Source organism: Leptopilina boulardi, unplaced genomic scaffold (assembly GCF_019393585.1).
Source record: "Leptopilina boulardi isolate dan_hultmark-lab unplaced genomic scaffold, ZJU_Lbou_2.1 LbouV2_384, whole genome shotgun sequence".
Taxonomy (NCBI): domain Eukaryota; kingdom Metazoa; phylum Arthropoda; class Insecta; order Hymenoptera; family Figitidae; genus Leptopilina; species Leptopilina boulardi.
In genome coordinates, this window is record NW_026137956.1 from 1948856 (window position 1) to 1964282 (window position 15427).

Consider the following 15427-nt stretch of genomic DNA (forward strand, 5'->3'; position numbering starts at 1 on the left):
TATATAAACCACTTTAGTTAATTTAATCGTTACTTTTTGAAGATTCATGTCATTTTACCCTAAGGAATTAAAAAGCGAGCGACAGTCGTGAAGTAATTAATTTAAAACCCTCTGCGCACATTTACAAAGTTAGTCAGTTCTTATTGTTCAAGCTTTTGTGACACTTGAAGATAAATTATTGAAATTCATGAAACCTTTTCAAATAGTGTGATACATATTTATTTATCAAAAATAACAAAAATAGCTGTTAATAATTGTAAAATTGTGATTTGGTGCAAAGATTCATAAATCACTTTTATTTGCCATTTTCTTTTATTCGCATTCATTAAATACTCATGAAGGACTCTCTTTTTGACATTTTAGATGCAGCTTAGACACGCAATTAGAAGAATTTATTTTTCATTTACTTGTCAGTTTTCGATGGAAGTTGGGTTGAAATTCGATTAAAAAAAAACAGAGGTTTTGTTATTATTTTCCGCAGAACTCTGTATTTAAGTCTTTTTCATTCGCGTACTAATTTGTTGCTTATCAATTTAAAATTGAATTAAATTTTCAAAAAAAAATATGCATCTTAAACAGAAAAATATTTTTTCTATTCAACAATATTGTAAAAATTGTTCTTGCTTTCTGTTTTTTGTGACTGGTGTAATTGGTAGTTGCATTCAACCATCAGTATTGACTTTGCAATTTATAATAGATTATGGTAAAATGAGAAATTGGGATCAAATGGTTATTTTTGATGGATTAAATGCAAGTGAGTTTTGTTTAATCTAGTTTTTTAATTCGTTGATTATTATTATTATTTTTATTATTCCACACATCACATAAAATTTCCTGAATATTTCATTGAAAGATTCGAAATATTTCAATGAAAGGTCCATGAAATTTTGATGCAAGCAATGAAATGTCCGCCTATAAGAAATATTGCGGTTCCGATTTCCTGAACATTTCGCTGAAATTTTTCGTACAATCGGAACTGCAATATTTCTTATAGGCGGACATTTCATTGCTTGCATCAAAATTTCATGGACCTTTCATTGAAATATTTCGAATCTTTCAATGAAATATTCAGGACAAATTCAGGAAATTTGATGAGCTGTGTGGGATTATTATTATTAATTTTAATTAATATTGGCTTTATAGGATCCGAATAAGGAACAAAAATTTCTGTATTAACCCTTAACTGGCACAATTTCGCGTTCGAACGAAAATGGCATAACGGGTCTGCTGGACCCGACGTATTCAAACGTGTATTGTACAGCCGGTATTAAATATTTTTGCAAAAAAATTTAATTTGAGGTAGCTTATGATGTATTTTTTAAAATATTATTAGTTTTACAGGGATTAATTTATTTTAAGTTAGTTAAAAAAATTGTGAAAAATAAAAACGAAAAATTGCTTGTTTTTACTTAAAAATTCATGAGTTATTTAAATTTTAATATTATCACTTAAAAATTTAAGGTTATACTCTTGATGTATTATATTCTTTAAGGAAAAAATTACCACAACAGTAGGACTTGCAAAAAAGGTATATTTATTTTGCAGAATAAAATGTGACTTTTTAGATTAAAATTAAAAATTTTAAATTATTAAGGTTTGAAACTAATTTATTCTTTTGTATCGAATTAGTTGTATCAAAAAACTTACAAAATTACAAAGATTATGTCAAACTAATTAATTAAAATATAAAAAATATTTAAAAGCTATACTAATTTGATTAATTTGAGTTCAAAAAAATTCTCGGGTCTACTGGATCCATATGGTGCCAAGTTAAGGGTTAAAAGGAAAAGTGTTGATGTTAAATATTAAAATAATATAAAATTTATATATTGTAGATTGTTCACTCGATTATGCAAGACCATTGATAGAGTGTCTTGGTAGTAAAGGAATAAAAACATCTCTACAAACTGGTTCAGGTTCTAAATTAATGAATTCTCTCAAAATTCAAAAACATCGTGTCGCCGCTGTTATTTTTCTTGACAGACTAAATTTCACGGATAGTGAAAATATTCTTAATGTGGTGCATAAAAAATTTGTATCTATATATGTTTAATTATAAAAAGTATATTTGGAAATCTTAATATTTTTTTAAAGTCACGTAAATTATAATTATTGTAATTTTAAAGAGAATTTTTAATGAAACTGCCTAACAAATAAAAATAAATAAATAAACTACTATTATGGAAAAACTAAAATTTTTGTAAAATTTTAACCAACTTGTATTTTTTGTAGGCTTCTAATAAATTATTATTTAACTATTACATTTCTTGGTTAATGGTAACAACTAATGAGGCAAGTACAGTTATTGATGCAGTCCTTCGCGATTTAAAGATTGGAATTGATAGTGACATAGTTGTAGCATCCTCATTTCTTTCGCCTAATGAAGATTCTGACCTCATCCATCATTTTAGGAATGAGTATAAAAAAATTTTAAATCATTCAAATTAATTATATGTATTACTTTTTTAGGTTAAAAATTAATTTTCATTATTTCTTATTAGAACCAAAAAAAAATCGATGCAAGGTTCCTTTGAAGTCTGATTTTCAAAATTTAAATTGGCGGATCTAATATAGCTAATACTATCTAATAATCTAATATTTTTTAATAATAATTATTAAATTATTATAAAACTCTTCCCTTCTCTTTAATTGCTCGATTTATCTTTTTTTCAAAATAATTTAATATTAGAAATGTAAAAAAAATTTCTTTATATTGGATCTACCACCCAAGTAGCACGGAATATTGCTTGAATGTCAAGCTGAAATCAACCGGGAATATTTTCGTGACATTCAGGCGATATCATAATGTCCTCTTCACGGGGACATTCCTCGGTGATGTATCTATGTGACGGTCTTTTACACAAAAAATGTAACGCATTACAAAACTTACATTCTACATTTATTAAACCTAAATAATTCTGTGGAACTTTACTTTCATCGAAATCTTCAAAAGACATTATTGCAACTCCTGCATTTTTTTTATTCCGATTATCGTTTTTACATGTCAAATTCTTTTCTTCACACATTCGTTTCATCTTCCGTTGCCGTAGAAAATTTTTTTTTTACATGACAAATTATTTTCTTGACGCACTTTCTTTTCATCTTGAGTTGCCATTGATATTTTTCTTTTCCTACATGCCAAATTTTTATTCTTGCGTATTTTCTTTCCATCTTCAGTTTTTATAGATAATTTCTTTTTTTTGCATGTCAAATTTTTTTTGCGCTCTTTCTTTTTTATTTCTGTTTTATTACGATTACGTTTTCTCAATCTCTCATTCTCCTGTCTTATTACTTTCGGCTAATATGTAACTTCGCGCCTTGCCTTCCTTTTTCTTCCCTTCTCTTTAATTGCTCTTTAATTCTCTTAAAAATTAAATTTTTCTTAGTCAGATTATTTGATTGCAATTTCTTAGACAAAATACACCTAAAAGTGTAGAAAAAAATTGACACCCCAATCTTGAGCTTCCATTGATATTTTTCTTTTCCTACATGCCAAATTTTTATCCTTGCGTATTTTCATTCTCCTGTCTTATTATTTTCGGCTCATATGTAACTTCGCGCCTTGCCTTCCTTTTTCTTCCCTTCTCTTTAATTGCTCGATTTATCTTTTTTTCAAAAAAATTTAATATTAGAAATGTAAAAAAAAATTTTCTTTATATTGGATCTACCACCCAAGTAGCACGGAATATTGCTTGAATGTCAAGCTGATATCAACCGGGAATATTTTTGTGACATTCAGGCGATATTTTTTGGGTCATTGAACACAAATCTGAAGTCCGTTTTGATCCATCGCGTCATGATTTTTCCTAACCTTAAAAAACATCTCGGATTTTATGTGACATACAAAACTTTTACAAATATTGACGGATTAACTGTTATCTTATGGTATCCAGTATTTTTTGAGCTGCCTGATTACAAATTTTAAGTCAGATTTTTAAAATTCAAAATGGCGGTCGAATTTTTTTCAAATTTGGTATCTATATACAGATTTTTGAATTTGCTGATTACGAATTTAAAGCCAAATTTTTAAAATTAAAATCCAACAATTATTTTTAAAAATTTCCACCGTATTGTATTAACTAATTTGGATTTTGAAAATTTGACTTTAAATTCGTAATTAGCGACCCAAAAAACTGATAGATTTCGCAAGTTTTATAGAAATTCAATAATTTTTTAAAAATTTGACTGCCATGTTGGATCCGCCATTTTGGGTTTTGAAAATCTGACTTGAAATTCGTAATCAGCAACAAAGAAAAACCATTCAATTCCAAGATTAAAGTTAATCTATTAATATTTGTAAAAGTTTTGTCTGTTACATAAAATCTAACATAATTTTTGAGGTTAGGAAAAAATCCTGAGGTAATGGAGCAAAACAGACTTCACATTCGTTTTCAGCAACCCAAAAATCCTCTAGGCAACAAGTTTTATAAAAATTAATAATTTTTTTAAAAATTGCCCGCCATATTGAATTCGCCATTTTGGATTTTGAAAATATGACTTCAAAAAACCATTTTATTGATTTTTTTTGTGATCTTGTGTTATTTTTCCTATAATATTGGAAAAGTCTGTACAATCTTTGCATAATGTTTCAGAACGTGTTCGTCACTTTTACAATATAAAAGACACTATAATCATTATTTGAAAAGAGTGAAACACTCTAAAGTTAATGCTGATGATAAATCATCATCATCATCAGCAGCAGCAGCAGCAGTAAAAACAAATTTAGAATATATAACACTCGAGAATAAAACAATGGCATTTTATCTTGCACACGTTTATAAAATACGTCGAAATGAAAATACAAGCATGCAAGTTGATTTTCTTGGTGCTTGGGATCCTGAAACACGATTTATAAGAACACCACTTGGTGTTAAATTGAGAACAAATTTTTATGGTTATCCCATTAAAGTTGGTATTCATAATGGTACCAAGGATGTAAAAACTGAATTAATAAGTAATGAGGAGTCTAATGATATTGAACCACTTTTAGATTTTATGAAAATAATTGCAAACTCCTGCAATACAACGTGAGAATTTTTTTTTTGTTATTTAAATTTTTTTTTATAATTATATATATATATATGTAAAATTAATGATGAATTTGTGTTGAATAGAATTGAAGTGACGGCATTTGAAAAAATTGGAACAGTCACCAATAAAGCATGGAGTGATTTATTGGGAGAAGTTGTCTCTGGTAATATTGATATTGGTTTGGGTTATATAACAATAAGCAGTGAGAGGCAACAGGATATGAGTTTCAGCTATCCACTCGTAAAATCAATGTAAAATTTTAATTAAAATTTATTTTCATTGCAATTTAGAATATATATTATTGGCAACATTGTTCTTTTTAAAATACATTCTAGGAGGAATGTTTACTATGCTCCACCTTTCTACGGTACCATGAGGGATATATTTTTGCAGCCATTTAATTATCGATTGCTACTTTGTGTAGCTGGGACAGTTGTCATAATTGTTGCCTCTATGGAAGCTACGAATTATTTTGTAAAAGAAGTTTTGCGTAATATTCAAGAAAGAGAGGCAGGACTTGGAGAAGCAACACTTTGGTGTTTAAGCATTATGTGTATGCAAGGTATTAACATTTGTTATTAATTAATAAAAGAAGATACGTTAAAAAAATCAAGTTTCGAATAAAACTCTCAAGAGGACAAGACAAAACGAACTGACCGATCCACTGCTGAACGGTCGATATTTATACAACGAATCACGAGTAGGAAGGGGTATTCGGTCCTCTAGTAGGGGAAACACTGAGCGCGCAGTAGGTTGGTGGTGGGGATACTGAAGCCTTTCATTACCGTCCGCAGTAGAATCGACTTATTTTCTATTTTTCAATTTTACGACACGCATCAGACATGTTACATTTTTTGTAATTCAATAAATTATTATTATTTATTAAAAAATTGAGTATATTGAAAATATTACGAAAAAAAAGTCGAGGAAATTAAATTAATAGAAAAACTGTATCTACGTGACTCTTTGATATTTTAATTTTTTTGTTTTCTTTTGTTTGACCTTGGTTGACTTTGGACTTTTCGTCAGTTTAATTTAACAAGCAAAACTGTCGTTGAGTAAAGAAGTTTTGATCTAAATTCATGCATCTTTTTTCTTTGTTTCATATTACACCAAATTGCTCAATTAACGATTAGAAGAGAAGGAAAAACAGAAATATTATTTTTTTTCCAAAATTGATTTTAGGTTCTCCATGGACACCAAAAACATTATCAGGAAAAACTGTACTTCTATGTAGTTTATTTTTTGCATTGGTAATTTACAATGCATATTCTGGCTTTATAACTTCTATTCTTTCGGTTCAACACAATGGTATCAGAACACTTGACGATCTACTACAGTATAATTCATTTAAATTGGGATACAGCATCAATGAAGATGAATATATTCGAGTAATGTTTATAATAAAATTGCTTACAGACACATTTGCATGTAAAAGAATTATTTACAAAGTTTAAGAATGAAAGCATAACAAATTTTAGGGGCCAATCAAAGTTATAAAATTTAAACGAACCGAAAATATAAGCAATATTATTGACTGATTTGTGGCAGCCTTTATTAAAATACAAAATAAAAATTTTTCTTTCTCTAAGTGAAATTGGAAAATTTATATATAAAACTACAGGATGACATTTTATTTGCTTAATAATACGTATATCTAAGTTTGATTATAATAAAATGAAAGGTAGTCAAATAAGGTGTCATTCTGTAGTTTTATATATATCAATTTTCCATTTTTACATAGAGAAAAAATATTTTTAATTTAATTTTAGATTTTTTATATTTCACAACTTGGACTGTCCCTTAAAGCATCGCTATTTCACACTGCAATATTACTTTGATTTATGAATCGGATGTTAGATTTTCAATATGGCGGAAGATATTTTTAAAATTTTCCGATTTCGATTATAACTTGTTACTTGGGGGTTTTTGGAATCGCTAATTACGAATCCGATGTTAGTTTTTCAAAATACAAAATGGCGGATCCAATATGGTGGAAGATTTTTTGAAAATTGATCTGATTTGCTTGAAATTTGTTACTCGGGAGTTTTTGAGGTCGTTCATTATGAATCCGGTGTCTATTTTTCAAAATTTAAAAGGGCGGATCCAATATGGCGAAAGATTTTTTATAAATTCACTTAAATCTTGTTACTTTGAAAATTTTCGTCGTCTTTAAATCGAAATTTTATTTAAGATTCGTAATCAACAATTTTTAAAATCTCTAATAAAAGAATTTCAAAATGAAAACAAACGAATTTAAAAAAAATTCCACTAAATTGTATTCGTAATTTTGAATAATGAATATCCGATGGCAAATTTGTAATCAACGAACCAGAACACTCGCAAACGAGTAATAAGTATAAAAGCAATAACAAACGTTTAAACGCACAATACTATTAACTTGTTTACCTTGACACTGACAATGAATAGCCATTTCACATTTGTTAAATTTACACGCATATATTAATATATATATTTTCTATACTTAATATATTTTCAATTAGGAAATACATATTTCTTCATTCTTTTTGAATATTTTAAATTTATTTAAATTTCATCATCATCAACAGGTTTCAAATGACTCTAATCTTCGAAAATTGTACATCAAAGCATTTGATAATCGTGAATCACGTTTAGAGACAATTGTTGGTATTGAGAAGGCAATTAAGGGGAATTATGGATTTTTTGTTGGCGCTGCAGACGCAAGAAAAATACTTCAAAAAACATTAATTCCAAATCAATGTAGTTTAAAGGAATTACAAATTGAAAAAACTTTTTCATTTGTCGCTCTTCCCATGGCATATTCGTGTCCATATAAAAAAATCATTAATTTGAGGTAATATCTATATATATATATATATAAGTGTGAATAATTATTACAGTGAAATGTGACTAAATCTTAAAAAATCTAACCAAAGAAAAGGTTTCAATATTGAAATATCGAGTCATAGAAATATTTCCTATACAAATTCTTTATGTTCACATCTTTTTCATTTGTCATTGACATTAAGATAAAGATTCAAATAACAGGACGCATGATTATGTTCTAAAAATCATTAGTTAGAATTTTCATTTTATGAAATTTCATTTGTCATAATTATTTTTGAGCCGAATTTTTATTTGTTCGAATTAGTATTTTGCAAAATTTTCATCAAAACGATTTTCTATATTACAGAATTTGTATATAACCGAAAATTCACTTCACAGAATTTTTATTTGTTCGAATTTTTATTTTCTCGAATTTTCATTTAAGATAATAGGCATTTTAAAAAATTTTTATTAAGTAGAATTTCTTTGCATAGAATTTTCATTTTATTCTTTCAGATGAATTTTCATTTGTTCGAATTATTATAATTGTGACGCGATCTGAAGAAAGGGACCTTAGAAGCAAATGAATTATTGGTTATGTTTACAATAGTTTTACTTGAACTAAAAGTTTATTTTTGTTTTTGTATAACTGAAATCAGTTTTTATTGAATATTTTGGATGCAATGAAGACCTAAATATCATTAGTTTGCATTACGAGTTGAACGTCTTTGTGTATTTTCACTTTAAAATTTCTAAACGTAACCTATAATTTTTTGCTTCTTTATAATACAGAATTTTTACATAACCGAAAAATAATTTAACAGAATTTCTAATTGATAGAATTTTCATTTGTCTGAAATTGCAAATGACCGAACAAACAATCGACAGAAAAAATTTAGCGCGATTTTTAAAATCAACGAATTCAAATTTTATGGATAATTTTTGATTGGTTGATTTTAAAAATCGCGCTGAATTTTTTCTGTCGATTGTTTGTTCGGCCATTTGCAATTTCGGACAAATGAAAATTCTATCAATTAGAAATTCTGTTAAAAGATTTTTCGTTTAAAAAATACCGACACAGAAATCTACCTTACTGACCAATGGTAAAATTCGGCTCAAAAATAATTATGACAAATGAAATTCCATAAAATAAAAATTCTAATTAATTATTTTTAGAACATAATGATGCTTCCCGCATAAAGTTTATGCCAAATGAGATTTATGCCAAATAAAAATTATGTTAAGTGAGTCTTTTGTCAAATGAAATTTATGAAAAACAAGCTTTATCTCAAGTATAAGACTTAGAGAAAATGAAATTTATGCCAAATAAAAATTATGTCAAACGACATTTATTTCAAGAAACTCAGATAGCATGTATGCTTGCAGCAACCTTGCGGCAAGCTTGCCACGCAATATTGCCAAGCTTTCACGGCAAACTTACCGCAAGCTTACTGCAAACTTCAATTGTCCCACCTGATCAAAAACTTCCATGGTAAGCTTACCGTAAGATTGCAATGTAAGGTTACTGCAAGATTGCACAATAAGATTATCGCAAGATTGCTCAGTAAGCTTGCACGGTAAGCTTGTAGTAAGGTTGGTGCAAGGTAGCCATATAACCTTACTTTGAATCTAAAAATTTTTTTTTTGTTTTGTCTAATTTATATAATTTTATTGTATAAATTTTATTATATAAATTAGACGAAACATTTAAAAAAAAAATTGTAGGTAGCAAGGTTATTTAGGCAATATTGCGCGGCAAGCTTACCGCAAGGTTGCTGTAAGCTTACGTGTTATCTGGGAAGACTTATTTTAAATCAAAATTTATGGAAAACAAGTTTTAAGCCTACTTTCGGTAAATGAAAATTATGCTAAGTAAAAATTATGGCAAATTAAAATTAGATTTATGCTGCCGTGCGAAATAAAAACTTAGTTAAGTCATATTTTGTTCGAACGGGGAAAATGACGAAAAACTGTTTGTATTTAAAAACCTAATGTAATATAAATAATTCTTTAATCTAACTTCACTTCCTAGGTAATTTGATAGAGTTCTTTTTAATTCTGAAGTCAAAAGTTAATTATTTAAACAAATTATATTAAATAATTGACTTACGTTTTATTTTTTAAAAGCAAAACTTGGTTAACTCGAGTTACGTAGTGCTTTTCGAAAAGGTAGGCGAGCGCAAGCCTTCGTTCAGAAGTAAGAACTTAGTTAACTCAAGCTAAATGCATGGGATTCCGAATTCACCCGACGAAAATCCGAACTTTAACGAAGTTGACTTACGCTTGCTCCCATCGAAATGCAGTGTCCGGCTCATGACACTTTTCGAAAGAGAAAACACTCAAGTCGAGTTAACTAAGTTTTTATTTCGTATCTTATGCTCGATCTCAACGCTTCCTACGATTTTTGGACTACTCAACTCGAGTTAACTGAGTTTTTATCAAGTATTCTTTCATTTTCTGGGTTTTTGTACATTTTTAATAACTATTTTTTGCAATAAATAATTAAAATAAAAAATTTTTAATAACTTAATCAGATGCAGTTTTTTCTTACGAATCCATTGATACCAAAAACTCATTTTTGTCAAAAATATGACTTAACTAAGTTTTTACATCGTACGGCAGTATGTAAAGTTAGATTTGTTGAATATTCTCATGTGCCAAAAAAATAATTATTATTATTATTTACAGTATCTTTCGTAATCTTGAGAATGGAATATTGGACAGGGTTAAAGAAAGAATGTTACCTGAAATGCCAAAATGTACAGATAATTCAAGTTTTAATAGTGCAAGTCTTGTGGATGTTTACACGGCATTTTGTGTTCTTTTTGTCGGAATGATCGTCTCATTAGGACTATGTCTACTTGAAAGATTATGGAATAAAAGAACAATTGTTCAAGAGCAAATTATACGTAGTATTCATGTTCATCGAAGAGACAATCATTCACGACTTTCAGAACAAATAGTAGATGATCATCATCATCATCATCATGAACCACAAACACCATCTCAAACTGGATGGTCACTTAGAAAAGCACCTTCGGATTTATCAACAATTTCTAATCGACTTGAAACAAATTTAGAATTTAAACAAACGCAAAAGCAATTAACTAGAAAAAGGAATAAAATTCGTCAAGATGGTTTTTTGAATTATAAGAATAATAATAATCAGGATGCAAATCGAATTATTCCTTTTCAGTTATAATATAATAATAATTATAATGATTACAAATCGTCACTAAAGTTAATTGAAAGTGTTTTTTTGGGGGACATGATTTTCCCATAAAAATCGGGAAACTTAATTCTGTTCTAAAAATTATTAGTTAGAATTTTCATTTTATCGAATTTCATTTGTCATAATTATTTTGGAGACGAATTTTTATTTCTTCGAATTAGTTTTTTGCAGAATATTTATTAAAACGATTTTCTATATTACAGAATTTTTATATAACCGAAAATTCACTTCACAGAATTTTTATTTGTTCGAATTTTTATTCGTTAGAATTTTTATTTGCTCGAATTTTCATTTAACATAATAGGCATTTTAAAGAATTTTTATTGCACTGTAAAAAGTAAATCTTATTTTAAGATTAGTCTTAAATTCAGCAGTACTAGCCATAGAATTTTCATTTGTCTGAAATTTATATGAATTTTTACTTAATAAAATTTTTAGCTATCGAATTTTTGTTTGGCATGAATTTTTATTTTACAGTCATTTTCTTTACATGACTTTTTATTTAAAAAAATTTTTATTTTACAGATTTCTCATTCAATAGAATTTTATGTGAATTGAATTTTTAAATGACAGAAATTCCAATTCACCGAATTTTAATTTGTCCGAATTTTTAATTTATACAAATTTTTAAGACGCCGAATTTTTATTTGTCCGAAATTATAAATGACCGAACAAACAATCTACAGAAAGATTTTGGCGCAATTTTTAAAATTAACCAATTAGAAATTGTCAAGAATATCGTGATTGATCAATTCTAAAAATTGCGTCGAAATCTTTCTCTTGATTGTTTGTTCGGACATTTGTAATTTCGGACAAATGAAAATTCGGCGTCTTGAAAATTCGATTAATTAGAATTTGTGTCATTTAAAAATTCCAGTCACGAAACAGTTCAATAAAACAGCATTTAATAATTAAAATATTTTCTTTATAACATTTTCATTAAAAAGTATTTTAAATAAATAATTATTCAATAAATATTTAAATTATGTGATACTTAATGTATTTTGAGAAGTTTTAAGATAATTTTCTCAGGGTGGTCCACAGATGACTACAAAAAAAAGTTGAAAAAAACACTTTTTAAAAAACGTTAAAAAAAGTTTTTCTATGACAGTAAAAAAAAATTCTAAATACATGTAACTTATAGCTTTGCTCACTACCTATCCAACGGTGTTATTGAAGTTAGCTAATTAAATTTACTGCAAAAGAAGTTGTACATGAAAAACAAAACGTGGTTCACTCATGACTACATTCTCCTATATTTAAAAACACATAAATTGACCTATTTACGGACCTTTCACGATCAAATATTGCCGAGTTACTGATGTTTTAAAAATCAAAAATTTCGAAAAACATGATTTTTTGAATGGTTTTTTTTTAAACTAGTATAAAAAATTTGAATTCAGTAAAAATTTTTGCGCCCTTCGAGATATGAAAATATAGGGTGATTAATATGTTCCAGACCCCCTAAATTTTTTTTAATTACACATTTTTTTTGTTTAACAAACGAAAAAAATGAGATAAAAAAATTAGAGGGTCCGGAACATAAAAATCACCCTGTAATGATACTAATATATTTTTTTAACAAATCATCACATTTTAATTGCACAAATATCATTTGAAAGGTAATTTTATCACCTTTTATTGTGATACGATCATTTTTAACAAAGATATGGTCAATTGTTTTAAAAAACAGCCCTTTTTTTAATTAATAATAAGTCGAAAACGGTTGTTTTTTAAAAAAAATTGGTTTGTTTGTTTGTTGTTAAAAATGATCGTATCACAATTTTCAAAATAGCTCTTTAAAGGTGATAAAATTACCTTTCAAATGATATCTGTGCAATTAAAATGTGATGATTTGTTAAAAAAATATATAAGTTTAAAATTTGCCAAAAAAATGGAAAATTTTGTTTATTAATAAGAGCAATTAAACAATAATTTTTTTTTTTAAATTCACTTTTTAGATATTCTAAAACTATGGGATATAAGCTTTAAAAAAAGTCTTTGTTTATTGTTTTATCTTTATTAGAAACAAAAGTATAAAACTTTTTGCAAACGCCTAAAATTCTGTAGGGTGGTCAAAATCTACTGAGCGACACTGTATATGGGACGGTCAATGATAAACCAATATATCGTCGACTTTGACCTCTTCGATTTGACTCAAATTTTCTTATCATTTTTAACTCTTCAAAAAAGAGCTTCATGATTTTTTTCAAATTTTTTCATCAAGCCGCTTACGAGATATGAATTTTTCAAAATTGGAGAATTTTAATTATTTTTTATTTTTAAATGCTCATAACTTTCTTAAAAATACATCAATTTAAAATTTTTTTTTTCAAAATGTGTGTTTTTAAATCAACTTTTCAAAAATTTCAATCAACAAATTATAAAATTAAAATTTACTATATTATTTGTGATTTAAAAGTTAAAATCTTGTTTTTAAAACTGTTTGTATCCTTCGATTTTTTTCTAAAAAATATCAAAAAAAACTACTTCCAGTTACAAAAATTTTAAGCCTAGTCTGATCGTGGGGAAACAAATTTTTTCAATATTTTCAAAATTTTGTTTTTTGAATTTTTTTTAAATATCTCCGGTTTTGTTTTATACTCTACGTATTTTTATGTATTTTAATACACTGATTACGAAAATCATAGTGACAATACCCAAAAAATTTGATTTTTATGGTGAAAACTATAAAAAAAGTCCTAAAATATATTGTTTTTTTAAGGTTTTTAACATAAAAATTAAATTTTTGGGTATTGTCACTATGATTTTCGTAATCAGCGCAACAAAATATATTTTTTATGTGTCGTACTATTTTTTAATTTTTCGTATTTTACCCGAAAATTTTATTTTTATTATGAAAACCATAAAAAAGTTCTAAAATTTACGTTTTTTTTCGTTTTTTTGGGTAAAATATAAAATATTAAAAAAAGCATAAGACATAAAAAATGTATTTTGATGCGCTGATTATGAAAATCATAGTGACAATACCCAAAAATTTAATTTCTATGGTGAAAACCATAAAAAATAAATATTAGAACTTTTTTTATGGTTTTCACCATACAAATTAAATTTTTGGGTATTGTCACTATGATTTTCGTAATCAGCGCAAAAAAATATATTTTTTATGTGTCGTACTATTTTTTAATTTTTCGTATTTTACCCGAAAATTTTATTTTTATTATGAAAACCATAAAAAAGTTCTAAAATTTACGGTTTTTTTTTCGTTTTTTGGGTAAAATATAAAATATTAAAAAAAAGCATAAGACATAAAAAATGTATTTTGATGCGCTGATTATGAAAATCATAGTGACAATACCCAAAAATTTAATTTCTATGGTGAAAACCATAAAAAATAAATATTAGAACTTTTTTTATGGTTTTCAAAATAAAAATCAAATTTTTTGGGTACTGTCCATATGATTTTCGTAATCAGCGCATTAAAATACATAAAAGTACGTAGTATAAAACAAAACCGGAGATATTTAAAAAAAAATAAACAAAAAAATTTTGAAAAAATTGATTCCCCACCATCGGACTAGGCTTAAAATTTTTGTAACTGGAAGTAGTTTTTTTGAAAATTTTTAGAAAAAAATCGAAAGATACAAACAGTTTTAAAAACAAGATTTTAACTTTTAAATTACAAAAATATAGTAAATTTTAATTTTATAATTTGTTGAATGAAATTTTTGAAAAGTTGAGTTAAAAACACACATTTTAAAAGAAAATTTTTAAATTGATGTATTTTTAAGAAAGTTATGAGCATTTAAAAATAAAAAATAATTAAAATTCTCCAATTTTGAAAAATTCATATCTCGTAAGCGGCTTGAAGAAATTTTTTTTTAAAAAATCATGAAGCTCTTTTTTGAAGGGTACAAAATGGTAAAAAAATTTGAGTCAATAATATACACTTAGTATATTATTATAAAATTATAAATGTTATAATTACATAATACATTATAAAATCAATTATACATATAAAAAAAATCATGTTTTTGTTTTTTTTACCCTTCTTTCACGAAACATTATCAACAATGACGTCAGTGCAACTATTACAAATATATAACATTAAAAATTAAATTGTCCTTGAATTTTGTTATCACACGAACGACTTTCACAAAATTGTTGAGTACATGAAACTATGCATTCGATAATAATTTTGTGAACTTGCAAATAGTTTAAAAAAAATATATATTAAAAAGTAAAAAATAATAATGGAAGTTACTTTCTTCACCTTTAATTTTTTTTAAATATTATATTCAAATTAAATATTAAAAAAAATGTATTCGATTTTAAATAAAAATTTTCTTTCATTCCTTCCTTTTTTCTTGTATTTGTATAATTATTGTTATTTAT

General features: G+C 26.5%; 1 protein-coding gene across 1 annotated transcript; it reads left to right on the forward strand.

Moving 5' to 3' along the window:
* Window positions 1-497: 497 nt before the first annotated feature.
* On the forward strand, window positions 498-11123 carry LOC127288346 (glutamate receptor ionotropic, delta-2-like). The gene is made up of 9 exons (XM_051315738.1): window positions 498-754; window positions 1836-2020; window positions 2233-2417; window positions 4593-5027; window positions 5115-5282; window positions 5367-5593; window positions 6217-6422; window positions 7602-7867; window positions 10528-11123. The coding sequence occupies exons 1-9, from the start codon at window positions 565-567 to the stop codon at window positions 11039-11041; spliced, it is 2376 nt and encodes a 791-aa protein (XP_051171695.1). The 5' UTR covers window positions 498-564; the 3' UTR covers window positions 11042-11123.
* Window positions 11124-15427: the final 4304 nt, after the last annotated feature.

Coding starts and splice junctions, on each gene's coding strand:
- LOC127288346 (XM_051315738.1), top strand. CDS start 565: ATGCATCTTAAACAGAAAAATATTTTTTCTATTCAACAATATTGTAAA. Junction 2,021..2,232: donor GTGAAAATATTCTTAATGTG/GTGCATAAAAAA, acceptor TATTTTTTGTAG/GCTTCTAATAAATTATTATT. Junction 7,868..10,527: donor AAAAAAATCATTAATTTGAG/GTAATATCTATA, acceptor TATTATTTACAG/TATCTTTCGTAATCTTGAGA.